The 24,635-nt window shown below is 35.4% G+C and overlaps 1 protein-coding gene across 4 annotated transcripts; it reads right to left on the bottom strand.

Annotated features, from left to right (window-relative positions):
* Esd (esterase D) lies at positions 1-23,682 on the bottom strand. 4 transcript variants are annotated; one of them, XM_010637010.3, is made up of 10 exons: positions 23,612-23,682; positions 20,348-20,391; positions 17,586-17,660; positions 13,040-13,128; positions 9,510-9,608; positions 8,853-8,977; positions 7,392-7,511; positions 5,903-6,001; positions 5,191-5,358; positions 2-1,168 (listed from the first exon to the last, which is right to left on the bottom strand). In XM_010637010.3, the coding sequence occupies exons 3-10, from the start codon at positions 17,651-17,653 to the stop codon at positions 1,088-1,090; spliced, it is 849 nt and encodes a 282-aa protein (XP_010635312.1). In that variant the 5' UTR covers positions 17,654-17,660; positions 20,348-20,391; positions 23,612-23,682; the 3' UTR covers positions 2-1,087. The 4 variants fall into 4 exon arrangements, with proteins under 4 accessions (XP_010635313.1, XP_010635312.1, XP_033615863.1 ...); XM_033759972.1 differs by lacking the exon at positions 23,612-23,682 and adding an exon at positions 23,485-23,586; XM_010637009.3 differs by lacking the exon at positions 20,348-20,391 and having other exon boundaries at positions 23,612-23,679.
* Between the last annotated feature and the right edge of the window lie 953 nt (positions 23,683-24,635).

Below are 24,635 nucleotides of genomic sequence, written 5' to 3'. Positions count from 1 at the left end.
TTAGTATTTACCCCGCCCTGCCAAGAAAAAAAACAACAAAAAAACCAATTACTTTTCTTGGTGATCTCATCGAATTTCTACATGATACCAAATTCTATATGATACCAAATTTCTAAATATGATCTAGGAAAAACACTTATTTACAGTAACATAAAATTTGTCTCCTTGAGCCATTTTAGACTGAATTTATTTCAGTAAATCCCTGACTTACAAACATCTGAGTTGCAAATTTTCAGAGAACTGACCTTGCATTAGGAACACTGTTACCTTCCCATTGTCTATCTTACCAGCATCTACTTTACCATTTTAAGGTAACTGCAGAAGTAAAACTAGTTACTTACAGTATTTTTGTTAGATTTTTTTTATGCTTTATATTGCATATTTTTACATTGTGTCAAAGGTGTATAAGACTCGCTTTGTAAGACTTACAAATGGATTTAATGTACAAAAGTTCTCCCAGAATGGAACTCGTTCATAAGCCCAGGGACTTACTATATTTAAGACTTATCCCAAAACCCAGTGCTCACAGATTTATTCAGCTCAAAATATAAGAAAAAAAAAATCATCAGACTGGAGTTTAGAAACTTGTTTTCTAGCCTTAGCTGTCCCACAGAAATAATGATGGGGTACTCTTTTCACTTTTCTGAGCCTATTTCCTTTGTCTATAGCTGACAACCTGTAATTAAATGCTTCCTAGAAACCGCCAACAGTCCATGACTTTACTGCTGAAAGTCTGAAAAGAGAAGGGAGTCTGGGCTAAATAACCTGTAAACTTTCTGTTCTTGAGTTAATATTTTATTATTTTCAGGATTATACTCATATTCTGTGATCTGAGATTAATCATAACAAAGACTTCCAAATGACAGCAAAAAAGTTGTGAAGTATCAAAGTTTTCCTATGTGAACACTGGTAAAAATAACTTTTAAAATCAGAAGCAGGTTTTATGTATTCATTCAGAAGGTGATTCAAATGTAGAAAGAAACTTTTTTTAGCATTATGCAGTCCCATATTTAACAATGTTTTCTTCTCAGCAATTCTTTTATTATAACTTTTATAATCCTGAAGAGATTCTTTCATCTGAAGTTTTTCATGCATTCAGGTATTTTGCATGATGTCTGATGTGATCAGCAATAAAGGTGGCAATGAAGTAGTAACTATGATCATAACCCTAGAAGACAGAATACAGAGATGATAAGGCATTTATCTACCACTCAGAAACATTAATATTAGGGGCAATAAACGTACCTTAAATGTACAAGCAAATTTAATTTACTTGTAAATAGTCAAAATATTACACCATAAGTTTTAGTCAAAGTCAAAGCCACCCACCTCAACCACAATTTAAAAACAAGGTAGAAGAAACTAGAAGAATGAGTATTTTTTAAAGCTTTAAACTTAACTAGCAAATAGAGTGTGAAAATAGGTCTAATAAAAATATCATGGTGTTTCCCCACAACTGTGATCAATCAGTAACTGCTCTAAATCTCTTGCTTCCAGAGAGTTATGGCACATACATTTTAGGAAAGCAGTTAGTAACATAAAAGCAATCTGTCTTCCAGATTCCATGGCTCAGCCTTGGAATCATTTGGTTACACACCGCTCAATAATTACACTAGCACGAGCTGGTTAAATTTACACCTAAAGAAAGAAATTTAAAGAAAAGCATGTTCTATTCACATCATTCTTGAATTAATAAGTTACACAGGTCTATGATTTTTAGGTCATACAACCTGTGAAATGCAGGAAAAAGCAGTGACTGCCATTTTTCACAGATCAAAAGATCAATATGGTAGAAAATAGCTACAGAAGCTGCAGAGGAACTGCATGACAAAACGTCTAATGCGGTTTAGTGTGCCGTATTTTCATCCTTCCTTTCTCATACACCAAGTGTCTGGCAGTTTTATATGCATGATGGACAGCTGTTGTTAAAGCTGGCAGTGTAATTAGAGAAGTCCCAGGGTACACCAGCAAGCCAATTTTCAACTTTCAGGAATGTGCTGCAGGATAACAGTGTATTTCCTCTAAAATCCAAAGCAAATGCCCTTAACTTCCATAATAATATTTAAAGTTAAGAGTCACCTTTATGAGAAAGTATAAAATGCCTGCTTTGAAAGACCATAAAAGGATTTTTTAAAATGTCAACATACAGGCAAAAGAATACATCTGAACTACTGGCATTCTGCTGAACTTACATAATTACAAATAACTATGTCATCTTGGCTAGTTTCAAGTTCTTCTTAACAGTCTTATTAAATGAAAGCAGCTGCTTTCATTACATTCTTTGACTAACAGTTTGTTTGGTGTGTTATGCAGCTTCTGTAACTGCCTATATTCAGTGACACTTGAAGGGGCCTTACTTTCCTCCACCTCACACTTTAAATGGAAAAATCTTCAGTAGCAAAATCTGACTTCTGGAATATAAAAATAGACACATTAATTCATTCTTTATTCAACTCTCAAAAAGGAAGGAGTATCCCAGCAGCCATGACAGACATTTATTCTAATAGGCAGTGCTTTTCTATATATTTTCCAGACCCAATTAGAAAAGTTTATCCCCACGTTGTTAGATCTCTTCAGAGTACAAAGAAGAGTGAAAGGTATACATTTGTTTATCTAGCAAACACCAAGTGTCTATGCGCCAGATAAGTGCTAAACATGGGGACAGAGATGAGCGAGAGCCCTTCATTTCTGGAACTCTCTGTTCTTATTCATGTCTGAGAGGCAGATGCAAAGGCCAAAAAAGCCTTTGAATCTTAAAAAAGATCCAGAGACTTGAGGAGGTATATAGCCTCTGATCCTAGTCTCCAAGAAAGGAAAGCTATTTCTGGAAGTTTCCTCAGTATTAAATCACTGAATTTTCTTGCTATGTAACTTCAACTACTAAAGATATGACATACATAATGAGCCCTTCCTTCTTTTTCAGGCTGAGATTTGATCTCTGTATATAGCTACTGAAATTTTGCTACTTATTGCTAAAAAAATTTAAATCCCTGAGGCCAAAAAATAAAAAGTACACAAAGTTAACAAATAAATATTCCCTTACATTAATTCCTCCCTCTCAAACAACTTTTTATTTTTTGACAGCTGACAGGGTATAAATTGTGAGCATTTAACACCATTAAAAAAGATGTAATAAAATACGGTAAATCATGTACATAATTATAACAGTTTTCTTTCTCCCTTCTTAGTCACTTATTTATATATACACCCAGGTTATTTTCAACTTATTTTATTTTTTTCACAGCTTCTGTTTCATGAAGAAATAGTTATGCCACATTAATAATCAAATGATAAAGCAGATGGCAAAACTCCTAGACCTGAGGTAGCCTGAGGTCAATGCAAGCTGACTGGAGAATCTGAAAGCAGCCCCCTCTGCAATCACTAGTGAGGCAGTTCCATTTGGTTGTTTCGATGACAATAAACTTAAATGCAGCCTGGATGAGACCTTCACCCTTCCTGACAAAGGTAGAGAGACAGTGAATAAAAAATTGTGCCTGAGTTCAAGGCTGTGATGATGATTTTAATACTTGTCAGACTTTTTTTTTTTTACAATTTCCTGCTCTGTTTTGACTTCTCATAAATTCAGCCAACCACATTTTTGTTAGCATTGCTTGGGACACAGGCATCTTAGAAATAAATAGGTTGATTAATTTGTTACCTCCAAGAATGTGTCTGTGTTTTAACTCTAGGCTTTCTTAGTAACACACTCCAGGGATTTCCAGACTTTGTTGGCAGGCAGAAACTTTATAGAAATAACAGTATTTTCTGGCACTGTCTCATGGGAAGTAGGTAAGATATCCAATAGGGCTAAGGCCAAGAAGGTAAGCTTACTTGGGAAAAAACATGGTCACTTATAGCTATAGTTAATGCAGTTAAACTTACTACTGCATTTGTAATCAAATTCATATTTGGATTTCTTGAAGTTGGTTGTTGATCATTAAATGTTATTCTGATATCAAATGTTTAAATAAATATAAAAAGTGCTATTATATAAGGGACATTACTCACAAAGACAACAAGATCTATGTATCTGTAGTACTGGTTTTTGATATACTTTCCCACATTATATATATACATACAGTGTTCACATGTTAAACTATCCCCATAAATGAGGAGATTGCTATGATCTGTTGCCTAAGTTAGAGAGGTAGCAGGTTACACACAATCCACCCATTTGTTCCTTAGGAGCATATCACACTGTCTGGAAATGGCTAGACAGACGATAGAAAAGAATCTTCAGTCATGGCCTTACTTTAGTCCTAGTTCTATCAAATACTAGCTGTTTGACCTTAGATAAGTATGCTACTTCTCTGACCCTCTCTCTATAAAGCAAATAGTTTGCAAATGAGTTAATGTGGCACTATTTTGTAAACTTTAAAGGGCCACCTTACACAACAACTAGATTATGAAGTTACTATCAAGACTATATTTTATGTCAGTGTTCCTGACACATCACTCTTAAAAACAAATAGAACTGTTTTTAAAAATTATGATCACATGGTTTTCAGTGTACATTTTCACTCTAAAATATAGATTTTATTTATATTATGTTCTAAAGCTTATGAAATTTTTTTAAAAACCCAAAGTTTATACAAAACTAAAGTAGCATAAATAGTCAAAAGTATTTTAGTCAAGGAAAACTTGTGGGCTGTAGACAGAGCAGCAGGAAAGTCAAATGTAAAGTGCCTGAGTTTGCATGATGATTAAGACTCTCAACTTTTGTTTGTGAAAAATTTGGTTTGCAAACAAGTGTTTGGCAAAATTTTGCTTTTGTGTATGAACTCTGCATCAGAGCTACCTTTACTGCATGAACATGAATGTGGCCATCTTTTCCAGAATTGGGGGTTGAGGATTTAGCTCAGCGGCACCATGCCTGCCACTGTCAAGTTCGATCCCCAGTACCAAAAAGTAAAAAAAAAAAAAAAAGCACAGAATTGGAACAAATTAAGTTTGTGAACCAAGGTACCCTATATGTGATTTTACTTTTACTACCAAATTTTATATAAATTATATTTTTCTAATGAAAATAAAATGGAAATGCAGATTTCCAAAAAACAAAAACAATAAAACACAAAATTATCTTACTGGATGTAGCATTTTATACTTTAAAATAAAGGCAATAAAGAACTATGAATCTTGCTGTTTTATAGTTACAGTATTTAGATCAAACTAGGATTTCCTATTACTTGCCTCTTGTAATCTAAAAACAACAGGGATTTTCTTTTCTGTACAAGCAGTGATGAAGTTATCTGGGAGTAGCTGTCCATCTGAAAGGAACTGGTCATCTTTTCCTTGATCAATCAGTATGTCCAGCTGAGAACCTGGATAAGACTTCACAAGATGGGTTGCATCATAAGTCTATAAAAAGAGAAGAAACAACAGGAGAAAAATGTAGTCTTAAACTATCTTTCATGATTGGAAATTATGTTTTTACGGCTATTATCACATACAGTTGTCCCTCAGTATCAGTAGAGGATCAGTTCCAGATTCCCCAAAGATACAAAAATCTATGGATGCTCAAGTCCCTTATGTAAAATGGCAGAGTACTTTTACATGACCTATGAACATTGTTTGGTACACTTTAAATCATCTCTAGATTACTCACAATACCTAATGCAATGTAAATGCCATGTAATAGTTGTTTTACTGCCTTGTTTAGAGAATACTGAAAAGGAAAAGAAAGGCCTGTGAAGTTCAGCACAAATATAATTTTTAAAAAATTTTTGGGGTAAAATCCAAATACAGAAAACCTTCAGATATGGAAGGCTGAGTATATACACACTTTTCTAATTATTCCCAGCTCTCAAGCCTTGAGTGGGCCAGGAATATAATAGCTGCGTAGGTGGCTTTTTAGCAAACTTAAAAATTTAAGAATGAGTATCAATAATTATTCAGTACCTACCTTCCATTTACTTTCATCCGTTCCCAGATATCCAGTAAAGGCTTTCTTGCCCCAAGGACAGAGCACTGGGTTGCAAATTGGAGCAAATGCTGACACAGACTTCAAAAGCAAAAAAATTTAAAATTAAGTTGTGTCTTGCTAAACCAAATACAGACACTTACAACTTGCTGAGAAACTAACTTGTTACAAGAACTCTCACGAACAGCTTTCCTCCTGACATATACAGAACTCAATTGTTCTTCATGACTTTTCGTCATAGTGAATCTTTTGTGTATTCTATTAAGAGATCTCCTAAATGTTGTTGCTTAATGCAAAGCCATGCATTACAATTTAATTAACATGCAAGTGGAAGTTTATATTGTTTCTTCTTGTTTTTTTCCACTGAATATTAGTCTGTAGTAACATAAAACTACATTTGAGACATTATTTCTCTTAAATAGTGCCAAGAAAGTAGAAAAGAATGCCTTTCTACTATATATGACTGAATTTGTGATACTATTTTGTTCTTTGTATTATTTTGTATTCCACAGGACAAGGTATACAGATGATCTTTCAGCTTTAGACTATTTATTAATGTACATATTTAACAGTGTCTGCGAGCTTCGGTAAAGAGAAAACATTTAAGTCCACCTTCTCAAATTCTGACAATAAGTTAGTTGTCTGCCTTGTTATACAAAAACATGGAAAATAAAAGCCTTATTTTGTACTTTTATGAAATTGCTATGAGAAATATTTTCATGTCTCAGTAGCACACATGAAATGATTCAGAAATCTTTCCTATGGGAAATAAATAAACTAAACAATATTGAGATAATGAATGACTTGACTCTGATTTTAAAATCAGAAGCAATCCTAAAATGATCACTGCTTTGACATTTCCTTTTCAACTCTTGTAATGTCTTCTGTGCACTATATGACTCTCTACATATAGTGGTTATTCAGATTTGGCTCACTTAAACCAAAAATATGAGGAGGTGTAAAGCTTCAAATAAAGAGTGGAGAAGGCTGAGAATGACTTTTTTCCAATCGAGCTGTATTTTAATTTCATTAGCTACATTAAGAACATAAAATTCTGGAACTTTTACAAATCATGAATACGTTCCTTTACCTCAAAATCAAAGTCAACTTTACAAAGACAACTACTAAAAATATTAAATATGTGATAGATACTATCACAGTAACATTAATCAAGAATAACAACACACAGAGGAGAAAATGTGCTTGAAAAGGCCATGAAAAAGCTAAGCTACATTTTCCAATACTTCTAAGGAGGCCAATGGAACACTTAGGTTGTGACTCTGTATCATACATCATTTGATACAATACATTATTGCATTTCATATTCTCTGACAACTGGCCCAACTTTCCAAGCCTAGAAAATTTTAGCTCTGTTACAAAGACAACAGTATCATAATTTCAGTCTTTGCAAGTTCCTAATACTATATTATTCAAGAGAAATACTTATCACTAGAAAATTAGGTGATCTTACCTTGTATTTTCCAGGGTTTTTCAAAGCACAAATCAGTGCTCCATGGCCTCCCATGGAGTGGCCAAAAATAGAAATCCTTTGGGGGTCCACTGGAAAATTGGCATTTATGAGTTGGGGAAGCTAGGAAAAATTTAACAGTATGACAAAATAGCAGAGAAAATAGGTTTAGACTTCTTCAAAGTTAAGGAAAATAATTACATAATCAATACCTCCAAGTCAGTCTTACAATGCTTGAACTGATAAAGATTAAAAGAAAAAACAACCCAGGCAGACAATAGTTATTATGTATTTATTGGACAATACATGGTACAGACTTCTTTTTGAAACAGGCTTTCAATTATGCTGTCCAGGCTGGCCCTGAGCTCATGACCCTACCACCTGAGTCTCTCAAGTAGCTGGGATTACAAGTATGTACCAACACATTCAGCTGGTACAGTCTTCTTCAAGAACAACTTTAGGAAGTTAGGAAGACAATGCTTTTTAAACTTTTCACATGGTAACTTCACTGGGAAAATCTTAAGGAAAGTCCTTAAGGGAAAAAATGCTCAAAGATAATGCAATATTTGTTATGGTAAGAAATACACACAAAAACATAAATGCCTTAAGAAAAAAAATTAAATTATAGTATGTGACAATATGCAAATTATTAAATTAGAATACTGGAAAATATTTTATAGCTCTAAAACACTATGATAAAAATTTTATAATGATTTGAAAATTAGTCATAGAAAAGATCTGGAATATACTGAAACATAACTTTGGTCTAGGATGTGAGAATATGGAAGATTGAAGGCTAGAGAAGTAGCTTAGTGGTAGAATGCTTGCCTAGTATATGTGAGGCCCCTGGGTTACTCAGCACCAAGGAGGAAAAAAAAAAGAAAAGAATTTAGGTCATTCACATTTTAATACTGTTTTGAATATTTTATTATGTATATAATAAAATCATAAAATTTAGATGAATGCATAAATTGCAATCAGGATTATTAATAAAGTAATATTTTATCATTTTTCCTTTCTAACTAAGCTTTGGCTTATCACTAGAAAGTATCTCTGAATGAATCAGATACTAGGAAATGACAGGTTGTTTTACATACTATTTTCTTTGCTGATCTGGGTTGAGTGCAGGGATCTCAATATAATTATTTAATTCTTTAAATATGCACTTAATGTTAATTTAAATTGCAGCAAATAAGACTATAATACTAGTAAACTTTGGAATTTCCATTTTTGATCATTTATAAAAATGTATAAAATACAGGCCAGGGATTTAGTTCAGTGATTCTGACACCTGCCTTGCAAGTGGAAGGCCTTGAGTTCGATCCCCGGTCCCCACCTCCAAAAGTATAAAATAAAGTCATCATTGTATAACCTAATTTAAAACTGTCAGGACTAGAAGGGCTTTGATATAAAATTGAACTCTTGGCAGTCATCAGTTAGTAATTATAATACAAATAAAATTACCTCCTCTGTTACATAAGAGTACATTCTGTAGTTAGTTTTCCAAGGATCTTCAGTGGCATTCACGTAAAACCCTGCTCCAGTGCCGAAGTCCCAGCTATCATCTTCTCCTTTAATATGGCATTCACCTATCAAGGAAATTTCTTATGCTTTCATCTACTCTGTAGTAATTCTGCATGTTTAATAACACTTCTAGATGAATGTGCAAGCCTACTTGCATTAGTGCTGTTCATCACATACTGTGAATTATATTTCCTAGATCTCTTGTTTTTTGAATGGAGCTAGTTCTGGCAATGAAGTCAGAATGATTTAAAAGGGCTTATATGCTCTTTATCTTTCAGGACTGTGTAGAAATTCCTTCTCAAATGAGCCTTCCCTACTACTAACCCTTCTTTTACTTTTCTTAACACTATGATCTTAGAAGGAAAGGGAGGCACATGTTTGTTCTTTATCTTGAACTGAAAACAGCCAATAGCCAATATACTTCAAAATCATTGCATCCTGCTTCCCCTATTTATTCACAATATGGTCTTTTAGTCATGATGTCACTTGAAAGATTAAGAAATAAGAGCAAAAATATAAACTGTATAATGCATATTATATTGGTTATAACTTAGAGTTACAAGATTAAAATTTTATAAAGGATTTCTGGATACTCACGAGGGCTAGTATCTGGAGCGATGACAACAAGGCCATGTTCTGAGGCAGCTTGATGATAACCAGATTTTGATATAAAATTTTGCTCTGTGCAAGTTAAACCTTAAAATAAAAAATACTGTTATGCTATACTGTGGATGAGTTTAATTATACTGTAAACTGTAATTTTTTATAATATAAAAACAAATAATACTATTTTTCAAAAATAACGATTTAGAATAATAATTTAGAAATGATTTTGAGTAATATACTTAAGTTCCTTTCTTAGGGAATTTTCAACAGTATTACTCTAAGAACTGTTTTAGATTAGATGATACCATACTATCCTCCTAAAGTCACTTTTAAGTTTCAATTACGGAAATTCTTTGGTCCAGATGTACTTGGAAATTTGGAATTTTTAAAACTGAAGAACTGTCACACTGTATAGGGGGCATATGCCCAATATTAAGACAGCCTCAGTGAGGTATCAGCAAACATGCTAATTAAACATGTGACTAAATATGTACGGTAAGTGGGCTGATACTATGGCTATAATAACATAAAAAGCTTACTGTTTTATGTACAGGTAGTTCTTAGCAACAAAATTAAGCCTACATCATGTTATCTCTCACTGAACTAAAACAAGAGCGATGGTGACCTTCCTAAATTCAGTTTTTAGAATCATTTCTGTCATTTTTCCTAGTACTGAGATTTTCAGACAGGTGATAGCAGATGACATAATTATCTCACTGCAGGTACTTAAGACTATAATGATGTGAGAATGGCCAAGAATGAACTTGCAACAGATGCTTGAGCTAAATATTACCTAACACAATAACTGTTCTCTAGTGGTCAATATTAAATGTCCTATTATATTGATAATTAGTGACACCAAAGCTTACCAATAACCATGATTCAATATAAGTAATCTATAAAATACTTTTCTGGTTGCTAATTTTAACAGTGCAGTGACTTATAAAGTCGTTGTCCATGAACATTTGTTAAATTAGAAATAAGAAACAAACTTATAAGTATCAACGTAGGAGTTTATGATTCAATTCTGTTAAGACTGTCACCAGTCATGGCAGACCAACAATTATCCATCCCATTCCTTCTGGTACATTTTCCAGAAATATTGGAGCCAAAGCACGAGCTTAATTAAATGTGTTCAAAGGAGGCAGGGTTGGATTTCAGACAGGATCTGGTTCTAAGTGTTATTCAGCTACTTACTAACCAACCATTTTGAATACTCTAATTCTTAATTCTTTCACTTGAAAATTGGGACCACCATGAGTTTTGGGCTAGCCTGGGATACATAACAAGACCCTGTCTCAAAAAAACCAACCAAACAAACAAACAACCCCTCCATCCCCAAATGGGGATAGTACTGCCTTACTGTACTTCATAAGAAGAGTAGGCATGATTGCATCACTACAAATGAAGATTTTTTAATTGTGTCTAGGACATAGTGCAGTCTTGTACATGTAAATCAAAAAAATTCATTTTTTTGTAGTTGAAGCATAAATTCTTTAAGTTAGAAGGGAGTAAAACAGATAATTCAGCTAGAAGAATTATTCTGAAGCGTATGTAGTTACTGATTAAAATTGACTTGATCAACTATACCTCTTTTAAGTGAAAAATTGAAAATGTTTTGGTAATACTGAGGCGTTGAATTCACTGGTTGTTTGTATATTCACTGTGGTGCATCCATCACCACTAATTTTAGAATATTTTTCGTCATCTCAATAAGAAACCCTGTACCTTTAGAAGTCACTCCCCGTTTATCCCATTGCTCTTTCTCAACCCTGAGTAAGCACTATTCTATTTTCTGTCTCTATAGATTTGCCAATTCTGGGCACTCATATAAATGGAAATAGTGAGTTCTTTCACTTAGCATAATGTTTTCAAGGTTCATGCATGTTTTACCATGTATAAGGACTTATTACAGTACTTTCTGTTTTAAAAAATTATGGATACAATCCTTGTCATTATTTTCATTTAACTTACTGGCAAGTCAACGTGAAATTATTTTGCTATCATTCTTAGACAATCGTACTTTTTTCAGGCAATCTTAATTTTTTTCAGAAACTCAACATTGAATTTCTAAGGTGTATATACTCTTCTGCATCTTGCCGTCTATTTTAAATAAACAAACAAAAATTCTGCATTTTATACTCAAAGTTCAGATGATATGTCTCAGTGGGTTTCCATTTTGGTTAGGAATTTGAGGCCTTATTATATAGTGATGATGACACAATACCCTGCTACTTCTTATTTGGGTTTTTTAATCTTTAACCAAAAGATATGACATTAAGTAGCTCTTACCAGAAACAAAATGCAGCAAAAATGGCACAAGAGACTGAATACAGGACCAGAACATGAGTCCAAAACCATTATGTGACACTAAGCAGAATATAGCTTCTTTGGCCTTCAGTTTCTCTCTATGAATTGCATGGTTTCCAAGATCAGCTTTAGCTACACAGTGTGTTTTCTAAACTAATTAAGTATCTAATTTTGTTGTAATACTCTATTAGTGAAATCAGTATTCTTCATTTAATCACAGAAATGTTTTGTTTAGTTAAAATCAGATAAACACTTATCTTTTACCTTTTAAAATGAAATGTATAGTCTAGTTTTCAAAGATTGGCATTTGGGTCTTATCCCTAATGAAATACTACATACATAGGCAGGATTTGTTAAATAAGCATCGTAAGTACATTTTTTAAGGAAACAAAACAGTACTCTATAAAACAATTTAGCTGTTTTTATTCTCTCTGAAATATTTACTTCTAAAGATAAAGCACTAATATCTTCTGAAAGAAAAGTTAACATAGAGGTCCCAAAGTACCTGTGTTAATGTCTTCCTCTCACAATCTATTCTACATCTGATTAAGAAGCACTAGTATTGCCAGGGATTTAGCTGCCCAGCAAGCACAATGGCCTGAGTTCAATCCCCAGTACAATTAAAAAAAAAAAAAAAAAGAAGCTTTAGTGTTATCTGTAACTTATAGATTGTTGCCAGAGAAGCTCTGTGGCATCAAATTAAAATATTATATAGGAAAGGGCTGGAGATTTGGCTCAATGGTTTCACTGCCTGCCTCACAAGCGCAGAGGTCCAAGTTCAATCCCCGGTACCAAAAAAAAAAACAAAAACAAAACAAGAAAATAATATACAGAACAGTGTAGAAGTTACTAGTCTGTGGTTTCCAATAATGTGTCATGGTGCCCTAGTTTCCTCTGACTGTTAAAGTCATTTCAAACTCCAGCGATGCTTGAACAGATATAAATTAAGTAACTTTTCCAAACCCTTATCACTAAGTCCAAAACTTTATATTCTCTGCTAAATTACTTGGTTTTAATTGAAAAAATGTGAAATAAATCTAATTCCATAGGCCTGAAATTATTCTCAAGCGTTGCAAAGCAGACTATAACAGGCCACTAATGTGTTTCATAAATGGATTAGAAAGCGTATCAGTAAGTCAAAATAAAAGGGTAGGACAAGCCAGTTAACAAGAAATAAATTCCTTTATAAGACTCAAACACATAATACTTACCAGAAAGCCAATACAAGGCAGGGCACTTTCCAGTTTCTGCCTTTGGTGGTAAGTAGACAGCAAATTTCATTTTACATTTCAGCTCCACACTGCAATTTTAACAACAATCATCACAACCAATTAGTATTGCTCTTCTTAAGACAGAAACAAAATAATAAACACTATGTAAAAAGTAAGATAAATAGTACAGGCCCAAAAAGTGACTTAATGTCCAAAGCAAGTAATTCCACCATTAAAGAAAAATGCCTTGTCTCTTGAATAAAGAAGTGGGCCAGTTTTGCATGTTGATCTATCAACCAATTTTAGCCTACGCGTTACATGGCAGTCATTTTGTACAGAATAGATGTAAACGATAAATGCAATCCTTAATGTATCTCTTCCAATTGTAAAAGAAAAAATTCTATTTCTAAAGAGATGCTATGAAATAATGAATGAGCTTTCATAAAAATTGAATTCCAAGGGCCGGGGATTTAGCTCAGTGGCACCGCACCTGTCCCTGAGTTCGATCCGTGGTACAGGCGGGTGCGGAGGTGGGGGATTCCAAAGATCTTAAATTACATTGTTCATGGGCATGGAAAATACACTTTTAATTTGCTCTTTCACCACTAATAAATAAATAATCACAATTATTATTATAACTAGGTTTTGCTAAAAATCATAGGTATTTTCCTATGTAAACTATACTTCATATAATAAAGAATTTTCATGGGCTTATTTTTAAAAATCATACAAATGGAAGCAAACTATTCCAATGTTACCTTTAGTTAACTACAAATATAGTAAGTACTTCTACAAACTTTATGAAAAACTAGTGTTTCCCCGCTCAATCTTTTAATATGACAGATTCTAGAGATGACAGATTTACTTCTTTCAGACGATTCTACTGGTATTTATCTGCATACCCAAATAATATGCTTTCACTGCTGCTTTTCTGTTTTAGATATTACCTACTGGGTGCCCATTAACACAGGAGTTTAGTTACCTCCCTGCCCTTGCTTTCTGCACCTCCCTGCATTCTTCTTTCCCTCTCTTCTCGATATATAATTTTGGTTAATTAACATCAAGAAACTATAAATGCTATTCAGAGATAATCCATGTTGTTTACGGATTACCGCCCTTTTCCTTTTCAATGAATAGCAATTTTCTATTTTCACTCCTTGGCTGTGTTGACCTTTTAGGTGCAGATTCCCACGGACTCCATCAATGCTAACGAGAAGTTTTCTGTATGCTTCCCTCCATTCTCTGCAAATGTTGGATTCTACTTTTCTAGCCTATTTCAAGTATCTCTGTTGATGATTAAGTCACAAAAAGTTTCTGGAAGGTGTTTTCAAGTCTTCGATTGTGGTTAAAGAAGTTAAGATATTTTCTTTCACAGAATAATCATACCACATCCATGTTCAATTCCACGACATTTGTTATAAATCATCAAAATTGAGACAGTATAATCTTGTTACAGGTGGCTGATGTCTAGTTATTTTTAAATTTTTAATGTTTTTTAACACAGGGTCTCACTAGTAGTTGAGGCTGCCCTTGAACTCACTGATGATCCTCCTGCCTCAGCCTACAGAGTGCTAGAATTAAAGGCATGCACTACCATGTCCGTCTACGTGGCTGGTATCATAAGACTTTTCTTGTACACTTAAAAATTGTTCACAGTTTTAAAAATTTTTTTAAAAGAAACAAAAAAGTGGTAGAAAAAAATTTTGGAAAGAAGGTAAATCTCATATTAAGCATTATTACCACAATTTAGAAAAAAGGTTTATCTCAATAGTTATAGAATAAATCAGGTCTGCAGTATTATTTAAACAGTGGTGTCACTGACGCTTATGTAACAATTTCATTACTGACAATCTTCCGAGACTTCTATCTTCATTATGTCATTAGAACACTGTTCAATTTCAGGAAGAATAGAATCTCATACAGAGACTTGCTGTGGCTGATCTGTGTTATCACTAATTCAACACCAAATTTCTGCTTCCCTACTTTAAAAAATTTCCTCTCAAATACAGTCCATTTTATCACCTTCACTTTCTGAAAAAGACAATTTCATCAAGCCAGCACTGTCCAATACAGCAGCTTCCAGTCACATATAACCAAGCATTGAAGTACGTCTAGGGGAAGAACATTTTTAATATTCAAGTTAACTTCAATGGCTGCATACAACTACTAGCTACTGTTATTTCTGTATTTTCTGACTCAGTGCTGCCTTAATTTCACCACATTCATCCAGGAAAAATCTTTCTCTTCTGATCTTGTTTCTGATCTTATGTTCTCAGCTTTCTTGCTTTAGTCCCTCATTTTGGTAGAGCATACTGTCCAGTTGCTTCCAGAAAAGAGCGGTATAGGAACACACACAGGAAAATGTCTTCATGCTATTCTCATACTTCATTCTGTTCGATTCACTATATCATCGGACTGATAGGATGTACAAGTTGCCTTTGAGTTTTGAAGGCACTGCAGCTCTGTCTTCCTGACTCCATCACTGTTGACTTATGTCTTTGAAAATTCTTAATTCATTTTCCCTCTCAGAGTGTTTTGAGATTTTTCTTTGTTCCCAATACTCTATCTTCACTGTATGGGGGACAACATTTGGGACATTTTGAATCCAACAACTTAAACTATTCAATTTAAGAAATCTAGATTTATTTTTCATATTTGCACCTCTGTTACACATCCCTCACCCAACGTGTAATATTTAATGCTGGACTTCTTGGACTGGTTCTCTAATTTTGTTATTCTTTCTCTCTGATTATCTATTTCTATCTTGACCTAATTTCTAGAAAGTTCTAATTCTTCTATTGGGTCTTGTCACTTCTACTTTCATATTTGGAGCCTTTAGGCTAGTTTGTTCTATAATACACTTAATAGCATTTTTGTAAGACATCAAAGGTCAGTATCTTCTCTTATGCCTGTGATATTCACAGCAGAACTTCTGAAATTTCTCTCCTGCAGACTATTTCGACTGCTTTTCTCCCCTCCCCTAAGTATTTATCTTTTGAATTAGAGGACTTTTGCAGATATCTAGTAAACTTTTAGCCATCTACCCTCATTTAAAACACTAAAATCAGTCTGAAAGCATGATTCTTGCTGGGGATGGCAATTGTACAATTTTGTTTAGAAAATAACATACGGGTGGATCATTTACAAGACCTCATCTTTGGACTAGACAAATTTCTAACAAGAGCTCTTCTAAAAGCTCTATGAGATATGACTGAAAAAATAATGAATGTTTATTACAGTAAAAGACACTGCCATTAGTTCTCCTCAAAATACTTCCCCTCACTTCGAACATATCCCTCATCATTCTTGCCACTTTCTGAAGGAGCGTCTTTACGAGGTATGATCAAAATTACAGTGAGTGCTGCTGCCCACTACCACTGAAGAGAAAGGCAGACTTGTAAAAATACTGCAGTGTGTCCTCATTCAATGTATTCACTAGGCCTGGCACCATGTAACATCTTGCTCTTCCCCAAAGTGAAAATAATCATGAAAGGCAAACATTTTTAATCAATTTGGGATTTTGAGAGCCAAGTGACAGTACAACTGAAGACACTCATAAAAGAGGACTTCCAGAAGTGCCCCAGGAAGTGCAAGAATAATGGGTAAAAGTTGAATTGAAGGGGAAGATTTTGAGAGGGATTAACAGCCATGTATCTTTTACTGTAATAAATTAAACTTAAATATTCACCACAAGTTTGATCATGCCCCATAAGCCTAACTTCTCAAACTTCAGAAGCTTGTGGAAGTAATTTGGTGCCAATTTTTACTTAATCTAGCTGCACTGCTATACCTCCCTCCATCTGCACCTGGTGTTCCCTGGTACAGACTCTATCTGCCTTCTCTAAAGAAAAAAACTTCAACTTTTTGCAGCAGTTGGGGAGGGAGTGGCCTGGCTGCATAAAATGCTGGGACAATCTGGGTCTGTGAACTTTTTAAAATAAACTTGCGACTGGCCTCCCTTTTTTCTGAGCTCCATTTTTATCCTCCCAGGTGTGCTTGGTGCCTCCAGTTCTTATGGCTTCATGTTACTTCTCAGCTTTCTCTTGCTGATTTAGCTTTCTAGGTTTTGCGAAGTCAGGTAGTGCCTCTCCATACATATTCCTAATTCTAAAATATTTTTCTTAGTTCCTGTCTCCTGGTTCTTCAACCTCCTGTATGTGTTCAAGATGTATAAAACATCTTTACTTAAAGCTATTTTAGTCAGATCTGGGAGGCCAAATGCACGTACGTGTTTGCCATCTTTAACAAGAAGTTCAGGTATCTTTTTTTTAAAAAAATTAAAAGAAACTCTCAGAATTTTTAATGGCAACATAGGCATTTTTGTGAAATTTCACAAGATCATTAAATCAAAGCCTGAAGATACTCTGTTCAGCTTCTCATACCTCACAGAGTAATATAATCCAAGCCTAGCCAATAAAGTTTGGTGAAATTGTTAAACGGGTAATGGGGGTGCAGTTAAAAGTCAAAAGATACACCGTAAGAGATGGGTAAAGATTTCTTTAAAAGAGAACAAAGCAAACAATAAAACGGAATGAGCGACATCTACCTCTCATGTTCAAAAACTTTCTGCAATCCTCCAAAGCACTTGTTGCTGGAAATCTGCTTCAGTGCCATTGTTCTCCTTCAGTGAAGATTAAGCTCATTAATATCTGAAGATTTAATTCTTGAAAAACTTAAAACAATACCTTTTTCAGATCACTTAATCTAAACAAATAACTCTTTCTACCTTGAAATTTTTTCACATGCCATTTTTCTGATATTAAAAAACTTTCCTACACATCTGTTACTCACACTTGTTACTAAAAAACACGAGTACTCTGGTACATCATTACTAAGTTATTAATAAGCTTTTTTGTTATTGTTGTGGACTGACCCAAATTCACTTAAAAAAGATCTGAAGTAGCTGGGCATAGTGGTACATGCTTGTAATTCCAGCATTCTGGGAGGCTGATGCAGGAGTGTGGTGAGTTCAAGCCTAGACTAGGCAATTTAGCAAGAACCTGTCCTCCAAACTAAATTAAAAAATAAGAAAATAAAAAAGGGGATTGATGTTACAGTTTAGATCTAGAGACTGTCCTCCAAAAACCTGATATGTTAGATATTTTTCAAAATGACCGGCTTCTGGGGTGGTATATTCACTAGTGGGCTGATTCACTGGCAAGTCCATAGCTAAATTTGCTCTTAGGAGGTAGGGCCTGGTTGGAAGAGGTGTGTCACTGGGGTGTGCCTCTGGGGACACCCTCTCAGCCCCTCCCTTCTCTCTTTGCTTTCCAGCTGCCAGGAGGCAGGGCAGCTTTCTTTCACCAGGCCCTTCCCCCAGGATATTTCTGCTGGAGAGCCAGGGGACCACAGACTGAATCCCCAGAGCTGTGATACAAATTAAACCTTTCCTCTTTAAAGTTGTAGGTGTTGGTATTCTGACCCAATGACAGGAGAGTGACTAACTCAATGGATTCATTAAAAAGTTATTGATTAATTTACAACATTAAAAAATTTAATACTCTCCCTGGCATCCATAACAAGCCAAGGAATCGGAATGACTGATTATAGTTGGTTTTTTTGTTTTGTTTTTTGAGACAGGTTCTTGCTATGTGCCTCGAATTCACTGTAATCCTCTTGCCTCAGCCTCCTGAGTGTTGGGATTACAGGAATGTGCCAATACACATGATAATGGCTTGATGATAGCTGACTTTTAAAAGGGAGGAAAATGGTGTGACAGTAATGATTTTGATAGTAATAGGTAATACTGCTGAACCCCTATATGTGTTAAGTATTTTTCAATCTAACTGCTCATTTTATGGATTTCTGAGAGAAGTTATATACAAATTTTAAATTACTATTTCCCCTTTTATTATAAACAGTAAAACATAAAACTTTTAGTGAATTGAAAGAAGAGACTGTCACTGAGAAAATTTGACATTTGCAGTTAATTTCTTTTCTTTGCAACAAATCTTTTCATATTCATATACAAATAATTTTAATTTACACATAAAATACTACATATAACCTTTTAATAATAAACACAGGGGAAAAGTGAAAAACTAGGAGTCAAACATTCTGATGTGCACCTATGAAGGAAGGACCCCTTCCCATTCTTAGAAGCACAACATTAAAATATTGGCCATTAAGTCCTACACACTAAACAAAAACCTTCTGATACTAGGAACAGATATTACCACTCTGGTGGTCTTCTCAGTGAAATATTATTATATGCTGATCAGTAGAAGCTTTAACATTATAAGGTGATAAGTAACGGTGATCTTAAAAACTAATTTTGAAAATGTCTTTGCAAAATTCTAAATGAAAATAATTAGAAACCTATCTTTAATCTGTTTATTAAATTCAAATACATAATCTTATACTGGAAAACTGGGATTTGAACTCAGAAGTCTGATATCAGAATCCCTATTCTTAGCTGTCATGTTGCCCTGCCTTTCTAGGAAATCTTTACTCTCTTGTTTTTAAGACACACTAAGATTGACTAATTCTATAGGACTAAGGCATTACACTTACACAGAGAAATTACCTTCTGTTCACATTAAGTAGTTTGTTTTTAATCTACAAAGGATTACTTGTTAAATGACAGTATTCTGCAATGTATTATTAATTACTGTATATTAACTTCCCTTATTCATGATTTCATCTTAATGAAATTACAGAGATAAATACTTTATAATTTTAATATTCATACAGATGACAGCAAGGAATAAAATTTACTTGCTAAATTATTCTACAAGACAATCTGATCTTCTAAAAACAAATCAAGAATTCTGCTTTCCCAAAACATGGCATGCTGAGTATATATCTGGTACATAAATGGTACCTAATAATTACTGTATTTGTTGAATTAATAAATAATGGCTTTTGTTCTTATGCATTATGTAAACATTTTAAAAATTAACTTGTTTGTATAATTCTGTACTTGATTATTAATCTATTTTAATGAACTACAAGTAGTCTATCTCCTCTGTTCTTTGAATGTTCTTTAATTAAAATTCAAAAGCAAATAGTTTTATCTAGCCAAAGAAAAAGGGTTTAACTATATGCTTTAAAACTGAAAGCTTTAACATTTTTTCTAATTACCTGTTTCATAATTTCAATCATAAATCAAGAAAAATGCTAAAAGTCAACAAAAAAGACAAAAGCTAAAAACTAGATATGATATACTCACGATACGCAATTATGATACAGTAGGCAGTCATACTTTCAGTAACATTTTTCTATTGAAATTTAAGATACCTTAAACCAAGTTAGTAGATATTTCATTTAACTTTCAGATTAAACATAAACAATGATACTTAAATTTACCTGTCCAATTGCTATTTGCTTGTCTGTACCAAAGGGCAGATGACCTTGACGAAAAGGTGAAATGGATTACAAATAGGAAGTGTTTATCGCAGCAAATGTTATATAGTGGTTGTAGGCACTCACACATTCTTGAGAAGCCATTTCTTCTAGAGTAGGTGATCATCTACCCAGGATGGCAATATGGAAAATGTAGTGGTGGGACAACATGACCATATCGCCTTGGCCCCCAGTCAGATTACTTTAACAAGTCACACACAGTCTTACAACCATTTGGTCAAGGATAGACTGAATGTCTTATACTGCAGCTGCAAAATTCTTATCAGTTAGTGAACACACGGCTAAAGAAGAGGTAAAAGAAAAGAAAAAGAACTTCAAGAAAATCCAGTGAAGGGTTTAACAAAAGTTTCTGCAGACCTCACCATGTTTCTTAAAAATTTGAAAACCTGGACTCTTACACTAAAAGTAACATTGACAGTGCATTATCTGCTTACAGGCAAATCTATGTATGTATAAAAAAAAATAAACCAAGCAAAAGATCATGGACATATTTCTCTCAAGAGAAGTCCCAGACAGGTCTCTCAGGAGGGATTCCAAGAGCCACTATTATCACAGAGGTGACAGCTCATGCATGTTACTGCCCTTGATGACCATCCAGTGGGAAAGAGGTTGAGGTGGAAGATTCGCACCAATGATCCTGCCTTTGTGTATGCCTAGGCTCATGTGCTAGCAACAAAAGAGTAAAAAGGCTAAAAAGTTTAGCTGTACTAAGCTAACTACTGAAAAATGCTTTTTAATAAATTCAGTGTAGAATAAGTATACAGGTTTAAGAAGTCTGCGATTGTCACAGTAACGTAGTAGGCTTTCTTCACTCACTCACTAGCTCAGAGCAACTTCCAGTCCTGTCTATTCATCTAAGTTCCCTATACTGGAATGCCACTTTTTAACCTCTTACATTTTTACTATACCTTTTCATGTTTATATATACAAACACTTATCATTGTTACAGTTGCCTATAGTACAGGAATATGTTGTAGAGGCTTATAGCCAGAGAGCTGTTGGCTATATCATCTACATTGTATAAATATATTCTGTGATGTTCACACAATAATAAAATTGCCTAATAACGAATTTCTTAGACATACCCCAGTACCAATTTTGTCTCAAGACCTGGTGCTTGGTCAAAGACTTTCCTTGGGGGCCGGGGATTTGGCTCAGTGGTTCTGCTGCCTGCCTTGCAAGCACAAGGGACCCAAGTTCAAGCCCCGGTACAAAAAAAAAAAAAGACTTTCCTTGGATCAAAAGTATTATGAAAATATTTTTGATTCTTAAGTAAAAACTTAAAGTATAACACTGAAGCATGAAAAATATTCAACTGCTCAAAGTGAAGAAAACAGGAGTGGAGACTAGGAAAGTAGAGGAAGATGGATCTAATTGGCTAAGACATGTGAGGCAGATTTGTAATGTTGGGGGTTGGGATATATCTCAGAGTTAGAGGGCTTGTCTAGCATGTGCAAGGCCCTGGGTTCAACCACCAGTACTCTTCCCATAAGTCTATAAAGTTTTCTATATATCTCTACGAGTTGAGTATCTAATCCAAAAATCTGAAAATCTAAAACTTTGAGTGCTAACATGTCAGAAGTGGAAAATTCCCCTCAAGGAACTTGTGTCATGTACAAAATTATTTAAATAGTGTATGAAATCACCTTTAGGCTAAGTGTACAATGTGTATATGTTTTTTGTTTTGTTTTTGGTACCAGGGATTGAACTAGGGTCCTTGTGCTTGCGAGGCAGGTGGCAGAACCACTGAGCTAAATTCCCGGCCCTACAATGTGTATATGAAACATAACTGAACTTTGTGTTTAGATTTGGCTCTCAGCCCCAAGACATCCACTTGTATCTGCAAACAGTTGAAAATTTCATAAAGTGCAAAATCCAAAACACTTCTGGTCACGAGCATTTTGGATAAAGATACTTCTATTAGTGTTTTTTGCTCTCATTCTCTCACTACTCGGATTTTGATGCACCCAATTCCTGGTGTGCCTCACTCTACTGGCTCTTAATCTGGAGAGGTCTCCCCAAATCAGTGGACTGTAATATACCAACTGCTAGCGCTGACTACCACTTCCTTGTCCAAAATCCTTCTCTCCATAAAAAGGGAAGGCTCTGGGTCCTTCCCATTCCTGTTCTCTTCCCATACATTTTCCTCCTTGCATTTCCTAATTTTCAACTTCATTTCCAGGGTGTAAGTATCTAAATTTGCATCTCTTTATTCAATCTTCTTCCAGCATCAACACCAGATTTTGAAATTTCCTGCGAAGACCTCCCATGGGTACACTCATCACTGGTTAGTAAAACTCAACACATTTAAAATTAAGCTCTCTTCCACCTCCAAACCAACTTGATTTTTGCCTTTTTCCAGACGTAAAACTGTCCAACCTAATCTACATTTTAAACGTCTCCTTTACCCTTTTCTAAGATTCCCTAATTATATACAATAAAAACAGCCTACTGCAGTCTTTCTGGTATGTTCCACTAATAGCAATCCTGTATAGAAACCTAGGGTTTAAATCCATTTAAACATTCAATGGATTCTCCATAAAGTAATCTTTGGGGACAACGTGACCTAAACAAAACTATCAGCCATTTTTATACGACTTTTAAATAAATGCCATCTCCCAGATGACCCATTAGAAATGACCTCTGGCCTGGGATTTAGCTCAGTGGTGCAGCCGCCTGCTTGGAAAGCACAAGGTCTTGAGTTTGATCCCCGGTACCAAAAAAAAAAGGCCTCTTACTGACTGCGCGCTCCTGACCGCGCCCTTGAGTGGCCGTGGCCCGTCTCCCCCGGCCCAGACCCAGCTCCCAAGGCGCGAGGCTGCTTTCTCAGCGGGATGGGCGCCCATGCACTTCGCGTGGGGGTTGCGCGTCTGCAGAGCGGGAACCCGCACTGTGCAATGGGAAAAGCTGCACAAGCGAAGCGGGCACTATACAGAGGGGAGCTTCCCTGAAGTGCAGCGAGCCCAGCACGCCGGGCCATGCAATGCTGGGAGCTCAGCGAAGGAAAAGAGATTAGGGACAAGGCACCGCGCGCTGGGACAAGGGCCTGGCCTCGGCCCGAGTTTTGGTAGTGCTCCGACCTGGCGTTGTCTCGCGAGGGCCTGCTGACACCTCTAGCACAGGCCTCGTTTCTACTCCTACAGGCCCCCGGCTGCTACTGCTGCCCCAGACCCAGGCATCCGGGATTCTGCTGGTTCCCGGACTTACCTCGGCGTTGGAGTTTGCTGCGGCGCGCACGAAGGGCGGGGCCTCAACATGGCCGCCCGGTCAATCTGGCCACGCCCACTGAGGGCCCGCCCCCCAAGGACCGCCCTTTTCCTGGGTCTCGCAGTCCCCGCCCCTCCCTCAGGTTGTGCTCGAATTCCACTCCCAGCCGAGCGTCTGGTTCCGTGGGGCGGTGTGTGGTGTCAGACCCCATAACCTTGTCAAGGTCCAACCCGCGAGTGCCCAGATCTTTCCCCCGAGAAGGCAGCGAGAAGCCAAGGCTTTAATAAACCCGAGGATTGCCCCCGTTTAACTCTTGGAAAGTGTGTCTGTGTAACTGTCCAATTATTTATAAACCAATGAATGATTTCAAATCCCCACTATTTTCAGTTCTCTAGTGGTGCTTGGAGTTATTTGGAATCTCCAGAAGGGGACGCATAGTAGAAACTTCAATGTTCAATTTTCTCCCTTTCCTCAATAATAGTTGAACTTCGTAAGAGTTGATGGTTGCTGATTTACAGCAAAACTCCCTTAACTTTTCCTTCACTGGTGTGTACTTTGGCTGCACAGAAACTTAAACATGAATACGAATGGCGAAATGACCTGAAACCTGCCTGCTCCTGTTGGTGTGGCTTTGCCATAATAACCTTTGTACTCTCAGAACCTGTAGACTGAAATTGTGGACCTGTGAATCAGTTGGGACTCACACCTGAAAATAATATTGAATCAAAATAATGTTTTTATTTTGGAAAAGCATTAAAGTGAAAAAAACCTTTTTTACTTTCTTTTTGCTATTTTTACAATGTAAATCATTGAAAAGATAATTTTCTGTAAACAGAGTTTCAGAGCTAAAACTACCCATTTTCAAGTCTTTTAGAACTGATAATTATTTGAACAAAGTTAAAGGGTATTCATTTAATAAACTGCTGTGAAGCACACACTAACCTCTGAGCTATAAACATGAAGTTCTTTTCTAAAGGGTTTTTGTGTTAATACAGTGTAATAATTATCAGAACTGAAATCCAAT

Source organism: Fukomys damarensis, unplaced genomic scaffold (assembly GCF_012274545.1).
Source record: "Fukomys damarensis isolate Sample0158 unplaced genomic scaffold, DMR_v1.0_HiC HiC_scaffold_38, whole genome shotgun sequence".
NCBI lineage: Eukaryota > Metazoa > Chordata > Mammalia > Rodentia > Bathyergidae > Fukomys > Fukomys damarensis.
Note: the sequence above shows the minus strand (reverse complement) of the source record. Positions and strands in the feature narration are given on the sequence as shown.